At 41.5% G+C, this 16,638-nt stretch overlaps 1 protein-coding gene across 2 annotated transcripts in view; it reads right to left on the bottom strand.

Moving 5' to 3' along the window:
• The window catches only part of RYR3 (ryanodine receptor 3), a 580,370-nt gene that overhangs the window by 166,773 nt on the left and 396,959 nt on the right, over nt 1-16,638 (bottom strand). For both annotated transcript variants that reach the window (XM_055363234.2, XM_055363233.2), the window contains exon 43: nt 13,593-13,728. In XM_055363234.2, the coding sequence (XP_055219209.2) occupies nt 13,593-13,728 (136 nt within the window). The remainder of the gene's footprint in view (nt 1-13,592; nt 13,729-16,638) is intronic.

Below are 16,638 nucleotides of genomic sequence, written 5' to 3'. Positions count from 1 at the left end.
CGGATCTTTCCCCTTTTCAGATATGCATGCTCCATCTAGTTTTAGAGTGACTCTATTAGTCTAACTCAGATGCAGAGATTTCTCCCATGATGCTCAGAGGAATGGGGATGGGGTGGGGTGGCAGCTGAGCTTGCTGTCCGAATGCTTGTAATTAACTCAGGCTCACCTCTCACACCAAACTCAATCTTGAACATACCGAATGTGTCTCACAGCCCTGAAGAGTCTACCTCAGACCACAGGTGTAGTCCAGTCCTAGAGCTTGGCTTGCTGACATCCTCTTTTATCACTCAAGCTTTTGCACTGTGGGCAAAATCCAAGATTGTAAGCATGTACCACTCTAAGTTTTAGAGTTGTGTAGCTCAATCCAGAAAAAAATTTATTAGACTGAATTTAAACAGCTAATCAGCTTCCATTCATTGTTTTATAGCTCAATCCTTCAAGAGTCTAAAATTTTTGTAAAGAAGTTTGTCTTCAAGTTCTATCCAATGTATCACACACCAAAAGACAATCAGTTTTTATTAAACCAGAATCCATGTGAAGAAAATTCTCAGGAGATACTAAAAGGGTAAAATTATCATAATAATGGGATGGTGGAAAGAATCAACATATTCTGGAAAAAGAGAAACCAAGGAGAGGTTGAAAGACATTGTACAGTTTGTAGAAGACCAGAGAAGGGTATGATGTCAAGTGCTATGCCCATGCTCTCCTATCAGTTGAACCTACCATTTATACCTAATATAGTTTACTCACAGGAGGGATACTTACAGAAAAGCCCCAGGAGAATCTACATTTTTAAAAGCCAGTGGTCTCAGACATGGATGTATCTCACAGTTCACTACTTTCGAATGGTTTTGGCCTCCAGTACTTATCAGGTAGCACATACATCAGCCCTCTCAGTTGTAATTTCTCACTACAAGAATAATAAAGCTAAAACGTTGAAATTTTAAATATAAAAAAAGGAGGAAAAAACCCAACTCTGTTAATCAAGCTTATTTGAATACTATAATTCTTTCAGTTACCTGGTGGAAATGCTTGTGGGTCAGCCACCGATTTTACCAGCATGTTGAATTCAACTTAGCCTTTCCCACAGTGATTGGCATCACGAAGTTGGTGGGATATAAAACCACAATATGCAGAAGTTGAAAAATCAGACTGTGAGTTCTACGTTGAGCTTGCGATTGAAATTCATTTGCCCAATTAACCTTATTTTATGAGTCTCAGGCCTTCAGAACTGAACTAATTGGGTCGGCTCGTGCAAGTGACCCAGGAAGCCGGCCCTTGATTACCGAATTGTGGACATCTGTGGAGAATGCAGAGCACGCTCTAAGACGAAGGAGCTGAAGTGCAACCATTGCTGCTAATTAGACAGGGGACCAAGTAAAAGAATTTCCCAAGGCTTCCCAAGGCAAAGAGGATGGCATGATTAGGAGGGAGAGACAGTCTCTTCCTAATTACCTGTAGCTCAGCAAGCTTCACTGTTAACCAAATCCATTGTGGTAAAGCTAGATATTGACCTTGAGGGCATTTTTCAAGGGGGAGAGAGAGAGACTTGAGGTAAACTAGTTTTGCCCAAGGGCTTGCAACAATGCTTTCTGCTTGAGTTCTAATATGAATAATGAGCTTAATAACAGCATGAATGTTCACAGTGCCTTTCTTCAAAGGCTTCAACACTGTCTTCATGTTACTGTTTTCTTTTCGATGTTCCTGAATAGTTGGATGGAAATGGAAATGATTCTCCCCATTTTACTCTGGTAAAACAGTCATACTCACCACAGGGACAGTTAGCAGGGAAATAATTATTTAACCTTCAGCCCATCACTTTTCTCACTCTCTGTGTTCTAACTCTAGTTCCCGTTTTAAAGTTCCATTGTCTGGAAGACTGTTTTTCTTCCCATTCTTTTGATGTAAACCCTCAACTTAGGTAACTCCATTTCATCCTTCAGGAGGAGCTTAAACATGGGAACCCCAGAGGACCTGTTCCTCTCAAACACCCTGTCCTCTTCCTTTGTGCCTGCTTTCCCCATTAGACTGTACATGCCATAAGAACAGGGCCTTGTGTCTGAATTATCTAACACTGTGTGCTCAAGGGTCTTGCTAACATCTGGCATATCACAAACATTCAAAAAATATATTTCTTCAATAAGTCAATAGACTTCATTGAGACTCAAGGCAGAGACTTGGAATGACTGGATGGAAAACCAAAGGTGGCTACCCATTGTTCCATTATCCCAGGCAATTATCAGCCTCTGTTTACAAGAGCCTGCATCATCTACTACCTCAGGTTTCAATTAGTCCTAAAGAAAAGAAACATATTCCCAATCAAGTCCCACCTCAGTAAGAGAGAACACGGGGCTCCAGCATGAATGAATGTACTGACACTCATTTAATTAATTTAGAGAATCACAGGGACAGGGTAATGGCCAGGATCCAACACCTCTATTTGCTAAATGCCATCTTTGATAGGGTGCCAGGCAACTTGTATGAACTAAGTGATTCCAAATAGTAAGGACATACCATCTTCTTTTTAGGGCCTTCCAGCCTGGGAAGGGATGGACTGGAGATGTGTCTAAGAGCCACTGTGATAGCACAGAGAGCAAACCAGGAATTGTTTGCCCATTTACTAATGAATTCAACTATCCATTGAGTCCACACTACATGCTAGTAACTGATCTAGAGACAGCAGACAAGCAGTAACCAGGACAGTCAAGCCTGAACTCCAGAATGAGACTAGTGGAACAGAGCCACCCCAGCAGACCTGTGGACCTGCAGCAGAGCTTTCCCACCACCTTGCAGATATGTAAGAAATAAATGCTTATTATTTTATGCCTTTGAGATTACGAAGTTATTATGTAGCAGATGCAGGCCAATATAAGAGAGTAGAAGGAGGGAATTCAGTTCCTCCTACACAACTTAGAGTGGCCCAGGTATAAGATAATAACAACTTGGAGTAGAAAGTGGCCAGTGGAGATGGAGAGAAGATAGATTTCAGATATCTTTTAGATGCTGAATCAACAGAACTTGGTGATGGACTGGATGTGGGAATAAGGAAAAAAGTTGATTCAAGGATGCTGTCTAGACTTAGTCTGAGTATCTGAAAAGTTGGTGGAGCTAGTTAAGGAGATGGAGAATCCTCGGGGAAGAACAGGTTTTGGGTGGTAATTACACACTCAGCTTTAAGATGTACAAAATTTAAGATGCGTATTAAACCTCCAAGTAGAAATACCAGGTAAATAACCAAGATATACAAGTCTGGGGCTCAGGGAAGAGGACAAAGCTGGCAAAGTACATCTGGGGATCATCAGTGTACACGTGGAATTCAAAGCCATGAAACCATGCAGGGTGGATGGTGCAGTAGTAGCCCAGATATTCTGAAGGCCAGTATTTAATCACAGAATTGTGCTAAGATTTTGCCCATGTGTCTAGAGTTTGGGTCTATGTAGCTTTCTCATGAAATATGCCAAATAAAACTTGAATGCAATAGAAACCTGAAGTCAGAATTGAGGTGTGCTCTGACAAAATATGGGCATTCTCAATAAGATGATGAAAATCAGCCTTTGATAAGCACAAGGATCATAATACTGCCATTTTGTGTGAATAATGTTGATGAAGTGGATTTTTTTTTGTTTCATTCAGCTTAATTCTAGTTTTATTGAAGTATCAGGCTTCATTTACTACTCTTATCAATGAAATGGTTGATGAAATCCACATACGTGTATTAAGTAGGTTCTGGACTTTTGAGTCCACTGCCAAGACACTCAGTGATAACTGTGGGATTCATTGGAATCCCACAGGGGCCTTGGAGGCAAGCTGCTGAGAAATTCACTTAGGGTGAAAAGAATGTAGCTGACATCCTTTCACCCCAGCCAGCTTTCCTCATTTTGGTGCTCTGGGCCTAGGTTTGCCATTGGCTTCTTTATTTGAGGAATTTGTTTTCTATTACTGGTACTGTTTTGACTGTCTGCTTATTTCTGGACTTTGATGCTGTTTCACTTTGAATTTTTACAGATGGAGGCACATTTGCTTGCTTCTGTCACTAGAAGCCCTTTACCTATCTGATAGATTTCCTTTCCTTTTCTCAGGTACAAAGATTCCAGGGAGTCCAGTGGGAGAACAAAGAAGGTAGGGTATGCAAGACTGTACACGCTTTATACTACGGTTTGAATGATGGTGCCTCCTCCGAAATTTATGTTGAAACTTAATCCCTAATGCAACAGTGTGTTAGGCCATTCTTGCATTGCCATAAAAAAATACCTGAGGCTGAGTAATTTATAAAGAAAAGAGGTTTAATTGGCTCATTGGTTCTGCAGGCTGTACAGGAAACAGGGTGCCAGCAACTGCTTGGTTTCTGGTGAGGCCTTGGGAAACTTTTATTCATAGCAGAAGGTGAAGGGGGAGCAGGTGTCTCAGAGAACGAAAGAAAGAGTGGGAGGAAGGTACCACACACTTAAGCAACCAGAGCTTATGAGAACTCACTAGTGTGAGGACAGCACCAAGCCAAGAGGCATCTGCCCCTATGATCCAAACACGTCCCACCAGGCTCCACCTCCAACATTCGGGATGAGAATTCAACATCAGATTCAGAGAAGACAACATCCAAACCATATGAAACAGTATTAGGAAGTGTGGCCTTTGGGAGGTGATTAAGTTATAAGGATCTCTGCCCACATGAGTGGGATTAGTACCCTTATAAATGGGATTAAAATTGAAGGGATGTTCTCTTGCCCTTCAATTGATTCTGCCATGTGAGGACACAGTGTTCCTCCTCTCCAGAGGATGCAGCAACATGGTACTATCTTGGAAGCAGACAGCAGCCCTCCCAGACATCAATCTTACTGGTGCCTTGTTCTTGAACTTCCCAGTCTTCAGAGCTGTGAGAAATAAATTTCTGTCTTTATAAATTATCCAGTCTCAGGTATTTTGTTGCTGCAGTATAAATGGACTAAGATACCTTACAGCTAGTACAAAGGTGTAACACAGATGTTAAGAATCCAGCTGCAACTAGCCATATCTCAAATGTACCTTATATTCTACCTTCTCATCACTCTAGCATGATGTATCTCCTGAGTACAACATTGCGATGTTGTTCCTATTTGTCTTAAACTGTTATTTAAATCTTTTGCCATTGGTTAATTTTTAAAGAGCTTGCTGAATCTTTTCAACTGTTTTATAAATTTGAGAACAAAACTATGTGTCACACATTTAGTCCTAACCATGCCTAGTCTAGTACCAATCACACTGAAGAATGGTTAACATGCCCTTTCTGACTCTAAAAACATGAATACAAGGGCAGAAATAAACCAGATGATTCTTAAGTGTCTACACCTTATATGCCCTTCAAAGCTAAGATGACACTTTGTACTCTCAACCCTAAAAGATGTATGTCTCCCAGCACAACAGTCTATCCATATGCTCTCCCTTTAGGACTTTGTTAAACTATATCCATTTATTTCAAGATGTTATTCAACACTTGCCTTCTTCCTCATGCATTCCTTGACTAATTCTACCAGATTCCAATAAACACCATCATTTTGGCATGCCAATGTCTCATGTGTCACTATGTAGGTAGGTGTGGTTGATTACAAAGTTTTTAGTAATTACTCCATACATGTTTCTGATCACTCTACTTGGGTTTTCTCTGTTTCCTGCTTTGAGTTGTAGGAAGTGACTTCTGGGCAGGACTTCTAGAGCATCACGTTTCACAGCCCCTCATAGACTCTTCACATGTCACATGATGGATGTCCAAGTTATGGCCACTGATAATAAATCTACCTAGTAAAGCAGATTCAGCAAAGCTAGGAGATATTATGTTCCTTAAACTAAGTTTGTAGTCTGGGGAAGATATCGCTGTAACTCTCCAAGGACTCTAAGAAAACACAGAATAACTTTTCCCTTTTTCTTGTGGATTGATAGGAAACCTTTTCCTTCTCAGAATCTACAATAGGAAGGGATTAATCACAGACACCCAAACACATCTGTGCTTAGCCTGGCTACAGTGCCTGCAACTGCCGGGAAAATAGAAGCTTAACGACTTCATTACTTCCAGAGTTAAACACAACCCAAGGCTTCTCAACAGCTAATAAAAATAAAGTGAAGCAAATTAAATGCCTTAAAACATTTTCTTAAAGACAAATATTTAAGAAGATTTACTACAAACATTAAGAAATAACAGTAAATTAATGTTAGAGTTTTCTAATTCCATTATTTTGATATATTAAAAGCTTTTGATATGGCTTAAAATTTTTAAAATTAGCACCAAACAGTGATTAAATAATACCACAATTTTTGACAAGCTCAAAGGAGAAAATGTTGTTTCTCCTTGTTGATTAGGGAGACAGGAAGACAACAGTGCACAATGGTTCATAAACTGTGGCCTCTGGAGTCAAACTGCTTGATTCAATTTCTGGCTTTACTTTCTACTACCTACGAGACTCTGGGCAAGGTATTTAATCTAAGCTTCAGGGTCTTCATCTACAATATGAAGATAACTGTATCCACTTGCTATGGTCTGAATATTTGTGTCCCCCCCACCCTCCAAAATTCATGTTGAAATCCTAACTGTCCAGGTGACGATATTAGGCAGTAGGGCTTTTGGTGGGTAATTAAGTCATAAGGGCAGAGCCCTCATGAATGGGATTTGTGCCATTACAAAAGAGGCCCCAGAGAGCTGCCTTGCCTCTTCCACCATGTGAGAACAAAGTGAGAAGGCACCATCTATGAACCAGGAAACCTCACCAGACACTGAATCTGCCAGCACCTTGATCCTGGACTTCCCAGCTTTCAGAAGTGTAAGAGATAAATTTACGTTGTTTATAAGCTACCTTGTCTATGGTATTTTGTTATGGCAGCCTGAACAGACTAAGATGCTTCCCTCATTGGATTGCCGTATAATTTAAGTTAATATATGTAAAAATGTTTTGAACAGTGCCTGGCACATGGTAAATGCTCAATAAGTGTTAGCTGTTATCATCCTCACCACAACCCTCACCACCCCCATCATCACTCACCATCATTCACCACACTCACCCTTATAACCCCCCTATATGACCATGCACCACCCAACCATCATATCCCATCATCACCATCATCATCACCCACCACCATCACCATGCCTACCTTCACTAACCACCACCCACCTCAATCACCCTACAACTCACTATAACCACTGACCAACTATCATATTCCACTATCACTAGCATCATCACCATTCATCACCCACTATCACAACTCCCACTACCACTCACCATTACCCACCATGAACACCCCATCACCCACCATAATCATATACCACCACCCACCATCATCTACCATCATCCACCATGAATACTTCCATCATCTGCCATGATTCCTTATATCACTTTTATCTTACATTGCTGAGCAGAGTTCACAAAGGTATTCAGAAAGTCCTTTTGAATCACCTTTTAGACATAAGGACTTATAAAGGGCTTTGAGATCCCAAAGAAATCTGTTTATTACAGTTTTCCCATTTCAAATGCCCTACCACTCTCGTAAAGATCATGAACAACAACTATCATAACTACAAGTTTATAAGGTTTGTGGCACTGGGCTGATCTAAGTTTTCCATGGATTATTTCATTTAAGCCTCACAACTCTGTGAGGCATACATTATTATCATCTCTGTTTTACACATAAAAAAGCACTGAGGTTAGGTATTTTGACTAACTTGCTTAAATTCACACAACTAGTAAATGATAGAGCCAAATTTGAACCCAAGTTACTCCATTCTCTACTCCAAACTCTTCTGTAACGTTCTGTTGTGATTGAGCCACTATTCCTCCTCCTAAGTATTCAGAAATATTCTCATTTTTCTTTTTCATACTCTCCACATTTTGCTTTTTCATGCCTTTGCCTGTGGCAACCTACTGTGAAGCATTTGAGCTACCAATGGACTGCAAATCTACTTAGTTCTAATCTGTTGATTGATTGATTTCTATCCTACAAATTCAATTAGGGGTATCTCTATATGGGTAATGTACACAGAAAAATCAATATGATGTGACCCAAGCCAAGCTTATTACCTTCCATCTCAAACCATTTTGCTTCTTCTGACATCCTTATTACTTTCTCTCTACCCTCAAATCTCTAAGCTTCAATGTGACCTCTGTTCCTTTTCTCTCAACATACCTAGGCTCAGCCATCATCATCACCATTCAGTCCTTGATACAGTTTGTATATGTGTCCCTGCCCAAATCTCATGTTGAATTGTAATCCCCAATGCTGGAGGTGGGGCCTGGTGGGAGGTGTTTGAATCATGGGGACAGATCCCTCACGGCTTGATGCTGTCTTCACAACAGTGAGTTCTTAAGAGATCTGGCCATTTAAAAGTGTGTGGCACCTCCCCCTTGCCTTATGCCTGCTTTCACCCTATGATGTGCCTATTCCCCCTTCACCTTCTGCCACAATTGAAAGCTCCCAGAGGCTTCACCAGAAGCCAAGCAGATGCTAGCACCATGCTTCCTGTAAAGCCTGCAGAACCACAAGCCAATTAAACTTCTTTTATTAACAAATCACCCAGTTTCAGGTATTTATTTAGAGTAATGCAAGAATGGACTAATACTGAACATTTGTACCAAAGATTGGGGTATTGCTATAAAGATACCTGAAAATGTGGAAGCAGCTCTGGAACTGGGTAGGTGGCAGAGATTGAAAGTGTTTGTAGGGCTCAGAAGAAGGCGATAGAAAGTTTGGAACTTCTTGGAGACCGGTTAAATGGTTGTGACCAAAATGCTGACAGTGAAGTCCAAGCTGCTGAGGTCTCAGGTGGAAATGAGAAACTTATTTGGAATTGGAGCAAAGGTCATGCATATTACACATTAGTAAAGAACTTGGCTGCATTCTGTTCGTGCCTTAGGGATCGATGGAAGTTTGAACTTGAGAGTGATGACCTAGGGTATCCTGGTGGAAGAAACTTCTAAGCAGCAAAGGGTTTAAGAAGTGGCCTGGTAGCCGGGTGCAGTGGCTCACGCCTATAATCCCAGCACTTTGGGAGGCCGAGGCGGGTGGATCATGAAGTCAGGAGATCGAGACCATCCTGGCTAACACGGTGAAACCCCATCTCTACTAAAAATACAAAAAGTTAGCCAGGCATGGTGGTGGGTGCCTATAGTCCCAGCTACTCGGGAGGCTGAGGCAGGAGAATGGCGTGAACCTGGGAGGCGGAGCTTGCGGTGAGCCGAGATCACGCCACTGCACTCCAGCCTGGGCGACAGAACGAGACTCAGTCTCAAAAAAAAAAAAAGAAAGAAAGAAAGAAAGAAGTGGCATGGCTGCTTCTAACAACCTATGTTCAGATGTGAAAATGAATAAATGACTTAAAGTTGGAAATTTATTTAAACAAGAACAGAGTGTAAAAGTTTGGAAAATTTGCAGCCTTGCCATGTGGCAGAAAAAGAAGAGGCTTTTTCAGAAGAGGAAATCAAGTAGGATGTAGAGCAACTACTTACTAGAGATATTTGCATGACTAAAAGGGAGCCAAGTGCTAATATCCAAGATAGTGAGGAAAAGGCCTCAAAGGCATTTCAGAGACCTTCATGGCAGCCCCTCCCATCATAGTCCCAGAGGCTTAGGAGGGAAGAATTAACTTGTGGGCCAGGCCCAGGGCAGCCTCATGACATTGCTCCCCATATATCCTGGCTGCTCCAACTGTAGCTGTGGCTCAAATGGGCCCAGCTAAAGCTTGGGCTGCCACTTTGGAGAACGCAAGCCATAACTCTTGGCAGTTTCCATGAAGTGTTAAGCCTGTAGGTATACAAAATGCAACAGTGGAGAACACTTGTCAGCTTCCACCTAGATTTCAGAGGATGTATAGAAAAGCCTGGGTCCCCAGGCAGAATCCTGCTGCAGGTGTGGAGCCTCACAGAATACCTCTACTAGGGCAGTACAGAGGGGAAATGTGGGGTTGGAGGCTCCACACAGAGTCCCTCCTGGGGTACTGCCTAGTGGAGCTGTGGGGAGGGGGCAACCACCCTCCAGACCCCAGGATGGTAGAGCCACTGGCATGCCTATAGTCCCAGCTGCTTGGAAGGCTGAGATGGGAGGATTACTTAAGCCTGGGAGGTCGAGGGTGCAGTCAGCTGAGATTGCACCACTGCACTCCAGCCTGGGTGACAGAGCAAGACCCTGTCTCAAAAAAAAAAAAAAAAAAGTGTATGGCACCTCCAGCCTCTCTACTCTCTCTCTCTTCCTCCTGCTTTCGCCATGTGACATGCCTAGTCCATCTTTGCCTTCTGCCATGATCGGAAGCTCCCTGAGGCTTCACCAGAAGTTTAGTAGATACCAGCACCATGCTTCCTATAAAGCCTGCAGTACTGTGAACCAATTAAACCTCTCTTCTTAATAAATTATCAAGTCTCAGGTATTTCTTTATAGCAATGCAAGAATGGTCTAATACGGTCCTGTGAATTCCACCTCAGTAATTTCTTTCAAATGTATCTCTTCCAGTCCATTTTACCAACACCGTAATAATTTAGAAACTCATTATTCTAACCTGAGTACAGAACCCATGAGTGGGTATCAACCCATCAGTCTCTCTTCTGTTAAAAAGTTTCACAGTTCTCTACACACTGAATCAATACTAAACTTTTCAACTTGGCATTTAGGTTTTCCCCATTATAACCACCTACCTTTTAAACCGCATGTCTTACCAGTGCCATCCATGCATCTACCCTCCAGACTAAGGTATCTTAGTCTGTTTTGTGCTGCTATAACAGAATATCAAAGACTAGGCAATTTATAAAATATAGAGGTTTATTTGGCTCATGGTTCTGGAGGCTGAGAAGTCCAAGATCAAGGGGGTGCATCTGTTAAGGGCCTTCTCACTGCATCATAACATGGTAGAAGGCATCACATGGCAAGAGAGTGTGCACAAGAAAGCAAGATGTTGAACTCGTGGCCTCCAGCCATTTTATAATGGGCATTAACCCCTTCATGAGGTGTTGGGTCCTCATGACCTAACACCTCCAATTAGGCCCCATCTCCCAACTCTCGGGATTAAGTTTCTAAAACATGCTTTTTAGGGGACACATTTAAACAATAGCACTAGGTTTCCTGAGCACAGCATGCTTTAGCCTTTGAGCTACTGTACATGCTGCTTCTCAACTGAATCTATGTATTTGGAAACTTGACCTTTCAAAGCTTATCTCTAACATCACCTCCTCCATTAGGCCTTTTCTGATCTCCTCAATAAGATATAAGTTTCCCCTCTTGAACCCCTTCAGTGCTCTCTCCCTGCCTTACTCCACTTACTTTTATTGTAGTGATCTCTGTCCATGTCTGCTCCCCTTAAAAGACTGAAAATTCTTTGAAAGGAGAAGCTGACATCCTTTGCCAAAACTAGACACTGCTACTGTTAGATATGAGCTCTAAATTTCTTTTCAAAGAATTAATATGTCATTATGTTCAATTCTTTGCCTTCTACTTTTAAACCTAACTTCCTCGTAAAGCAAACTTTTTCAATTACCTGCTCCACCCTGACTCATTCTGATCACCTGCTCCACCCTAACTCATTCTGATCACCTGCTCCACCCTGACTCATTCTGATTACCTGCTACCTGCTCTGTCCTGACTCCCGCTGAAGCACTCACCCCGTCATTCTATTTAAATCGGCCAATGGGAATTAGTTTAGCCTGTGCGGTCTAACCGTAGCCAATAGGGGAACGACACAGCAGCAGGAGCTATGTGCATCAGGAATAAGAACCCCTTCCCCTCCTTTGTCCAAGTGTGTGCTCACCATTGCTCCATCTGTAAGGGCACACCCTTCTAAAGAAGTACCTTGCCTTGCTGAGAATTAAAAAGAAAATTTTATATTCAAGTGCTATTTCTTTTGTGGCACCGAAACGTTATATATATAACACTATTATAGAGACAAACATTAAACTGAAATCCACAAATATTTCTATTGATGGGCCAGTTTGCCAGTTTGTTGCATTATAAAATTGTAGTGCAGAAAATATATTGAAAAGATATAAAATAACCTGAAAACAAAAGGGGTGGACCAAACCTTTTGGTCTAGAGTTTAGTTCAATATTGTTGTACCTAACCCACAAAAGCAAGTGTTAGAATTTAGCAATCTGGGTAGAAGAGCCAGCCGATTCCTTTACCTTCATGATCCAGGTAGATGGTCTCATAAAATGACTCAAAAAGCTCTTGATCTTGACTGTGAAGGTGACCAAGATGAATAAACTGGTCCTGCCTTGATCAGAGTTGTCTGCAAACAATCTATTTACATAATTTGGCGAACTGTATAAATTCTTAATATCCATTTCATACACCCACAAATTTGCTTTACTCCTACAGTAACTCTGTGTTAATTCTGGACATGTGATAATTTGGATACAAAGTGAACCAGGCTATTAGAGAATACCCTAAAACTGCCCTCAAGAGAAGAAAATGGAGGTTAGCAAAGCTGGTGATAAACAAGAAGGATGCAGTGATGAATACGCAGAGAGAAGCAGAGAGAGTTGATTAGGAAGTTGGCTGGGTGGGTTCCAGGGATAACAAGCAACCACCTCAAGGCCTGCAATCTAACCAGGACAAGGAGAAAAGAAACCATTTAAATATTAAGACTATAGTATAGCATGGTGAAGAAAAGTAAGCAGGTGAAATGGGAGGGTAGAGAGACAACAAGAAAAGCACACGGAAATATAATGATCACATTATATCAACATATTTTGAGACAAATTCTTATACTTAGAACAACTGGCATGATTGTGTGTTAGCTGCAATCTCTCTTTGAGATCACCTAACCTGCTTAGTGCAATTTGTTAGCCTGGAACCCCAAACTGAGACAACAGAGAGGGACTATAACTATAATGTCAATACAAATGAATTAGTATTATAACAAAAATTCTTAGGAGACAAGGCTCATTTTCAAGAAAGTACCCCACTTATTTACACTATATTCAGCATATTATTCCAGAGCAACTAAAGAATTCTGGTTGTGTTGGAATTCACTATAAATGGGAGGTAGATTGTATTATGACAAATAATATTTAGGGTTGTTATAGCAATTTTTTTCTCCTGGGAGTTTACTTATCTTTTACAGCTACTCAGTTATACTTGATTTTATTCATTCATCCATCCATCCATCCATCCATCCATCCATCCATCCATCCATCCATGTATCCATCCATCCATCATTCCATCCATCCATCCATCCATCCATCCATCCATCCATCCATCCATCCATCCATCCATCCAACAGTCCAGGGATCTAGATGTACATGTGCATTTAGCTCTGTGAAACAGGTGAGGTATTAATGATGATATTCATAAGGCCCCCTTTTACAGTGCAGAGAGATGACACATCCAACCTCAGGTGGTGAGTTTCTTGCTGGACCTGGGACTAATGCTCAGTGCTCTGTTCACTGGACTCTACTCTTTATCCTTGTCTGGCCTGATTCTGAGATTTCTCTTGCCAGCCACCAAACACCTGTGATTCTCCCTAAGATTTCTCTTGCCAGCCACCAAACCCCTATTTTCAGATAAGAAGCAATGGAAAGGATATCCTTTTCCTTGTAGGTATCCACGATCATGCTATTCTGGGTATAAAAGGTATGGAAAAATGTGGGACTCACTGTTCACGAAGACAGCAAACCTCAGGAAGGACAGGTAGCGTTCCCCTTCAATGGGGTTCCAGCCGACATCAGGGTATCCTTTGGCCAGAAGCATGGGGCAGCTCTGTAGGCCACAGCCTGCCAAGTAGGTCACCACCTGCCAGAAACAGTACAAAAGTGTTCTTTCACACGCATTAGGATGGCTATTAAAAAACACACCTCAAAAAATAACAAGTGTTGGTTGAGGATGTAGAGAAGTTGGAACTCTTGTGCATTGCTGGTGAGAATGTAAAATGGTACAGCCACTGTGGAAAACAGTACTACAGATCCTCAGAAAATTAAAAACAGAATTGCTATATGATCCAGCAATTTCACTTCTGGGTATATACCCCCAAATAATTGAAAGCTAAAATGTGGAAGCAACCCACGTGGCCACTGATGGATGAATGAATGAATAAGCAAAACGTGATATATACGAACAACGGGATATTCAGCCTTAAACAGGAACAGAATTTTGATACATGCTACAACGTGAAGAACATTGAGGACATTCGCTAAGTGAAATAAGCCAGTCACAAAAAGACAAATACCGTATCGTTCCATTCATAGGAGGTAATTTGAGTAGTAAAACCCATAAAGATAGAAAGTAGAATGGTTGTTGCCAGGGACTTGGGGGAGGGGAGGGAAGAATGGAAAGTTATTGTTAAGTGGGTCTAGAATTTCAGTTTTACAAGATGAAAAGAGTTATGGAGATAGATGGTGGTGACAGTTCAGCAACATTACAAAAGTATTGAATAGTACATATACAGTTAAATATACAGTTAAAAATGATCAAGATAGTAAATTATATATTTTGTGTATTTTAACACAATAAAATTTAAAAATAAATCTTACACATATATAAGAAACAAACAAAGAGAGAACTGCTCAAGTTTTTATTTTATTTTCTTATAAGATAGCTGTGAGGCCTGTGAAATTCTAAGAACTGAAAGGCTTCCATTTCCCTGGAGGCTAGAAAGAGCCTCCAATTCATTTTTTGTTTCCAAGTGATTAACAAGATTGATTATCATTGTTATGTAGGAACACACCATGTACTGTCAGTTCCTGGTTTTTCCAGTTCTGGCAAGAGGGAGCTGTCATTTAAAAATAAGCCTAGCTAGCGTACATCTGGGGAGACAACAGTGCAGGAAAAGAAGGGCCCACTGGGGGCGGGCCATGTTCACTTGGCCATGGTATTGCAAGGCTACAATATTCAGTCACTGACTGACCCAGAGTGGGCCCTTGAGTAATCAGGGGTGTCTACTCTCGTTCTGCATCCACAACAGCTGTCCAAAGTCAAAAGCCAAGATGTTAAGGTTGGGATGGCCAGAAAAAGAGATCCCCATCCATTAAGGACTGGGATTGGTGGTGGTCTCTTTGCTTCCAGGTTACCAGACACTTATCACAAGATCTCTGTGCTAGGACCTTATAGACGATTTTAGATTCTGTTCTACTTTTCAGCAGCTTTCAGGCAAAAAGCCTGGCAAATACACCTTTGATTAAAACGCAGCTGCTATTCTAATTTCACCTTTGATATCTTGTGTATACACAGAGAAGAGGAGAATCCACAGTGCTCCAAAATCCTCAAAGTCAGGGATGGTGTTTTTTAAGAATTTTTTTAACCTCCAGGGCCTAGCACATAGTAGCTGTTCAATAAATGTTTGTTCAATGAATCACTTACTTGCTGATGTCAAATATTCTATTTTGCAAGTATAACAAAAATAAGGCCAAACTCAGCAAGAATCTATCACCACACTTTTTCCTTCTTAAACCAGTAAAGATAATATTCTGCTTAGAGTTCAGATTTGATTTTGTCTTTAAAATGTCTGGGAAGCATCAATAAGGGCCAGAATTGGGCAGAGTTTTCAAGATTTCAGGTGCAGACATTTCACAGGCTGCTATAATTGCCCATATGAGAGAGAGAGAGAGAGTGTGTGTGTGTGCATGTGTGTGTGCATATGCGTGTGTGTATGTGTTGGGGTAGGGCTACTGTTCAATCCTAAATGATCTAATTTCTGGCGTGATCAATAGAAGGAAGAAACTCCAGCATACCAGTCCTTTGCTGTTCTTTCCTGTGAACCAAACTTGGGTAATTTCCTGACATTGGGCTGAATAAAGTCTATAGCAGTGTGCTAAGCCACCCCACCTACTTGAAAACGGTGTGGCAAACCTCATCCCCTTTACAGATTTCCCGAAGTGCCCATTTCTTCCCTCTCCCAGCTTGCTGGCCTGCGTTAATCACATCTGACTTCTTCCAATGGAGGCTCCATGTCTTTGCTGAGCAACATTGTTTCAAAAGATGAACTGAGGCTGAGAATAGGATATGGAGTTCAAAACCTTGTGGCATTGCCTTGTCCAAAAAGACCCATTCAGCTGCTTTTCACATACGCATCGGTTATCATCACACCACCTAAAACACTGAGCTATTTATTGTCATCTAAATGTATGAATAACAGAGTTTGGCTGAGGTCTCTCCCTCTAGATGCAGAGACCATGAATAGACACAGCATTTATGGAAGCTCTCACGACAGGTGGCATGGTGCTTGAGTCTTGTGTGTATGTAGGAGGTGGCTGGTACCCTTCACAACACAGGCCTACAGAGCCTGGAGGAGCAACTTCTAACATTTCCCTCTGGTCTGGTCATTTTCACTTACTCCGTTTGCAGCTGGGAGAGCTTATTAAAGTTAACCGTAAGTTATATTGACTGGGACTTCTTTCAGCAGATTTTTTTTTTTTTTTTTTTTTTTTGAGACAGAGTCTTGCTCTGTCACCCAGGCTCCCACGCTGGAGTGCAGTGGCATGATCTCGGCTCACTGCAACCTCCACCTCCTGGGATCAAACAATTCTCCTGCCTCAGCCTCCTGAGTAGCTGGGACTATAGGCACCCACCACCATGCCTGGCTAACTTTTGTATTTCTTTTTAGTAGAGATGGGGTTTTGCCATGTTGGCCAGACCAGTCTTGAACTCCTGACCTCAAATGATTCACCTGCCTCGGCCTCCCGAAGTGCTGGGATTACAGGCGTGAGC

Source organism: Gorilla gorilla, chromosome 16, assembly GCF_029281585.2.
Source record: "Gorilla gorilla gorilla isolate KB3781 chromosome 16, NHGRI_mGorGor1-v2.1_pri, whole genome shotgun sequence".
Classification (NCBI taxonomy): Eukaryota; Metazoa; Chordata; class Mammalia; order Primates; family Hominidae; genus Gorilla; species Gorilla gorilla.
The sequence above is the reverse complement of the archived record's forward strand: the minus strand, read 5'-3'. Positions and strand labels throughout refer to the sequence as shown.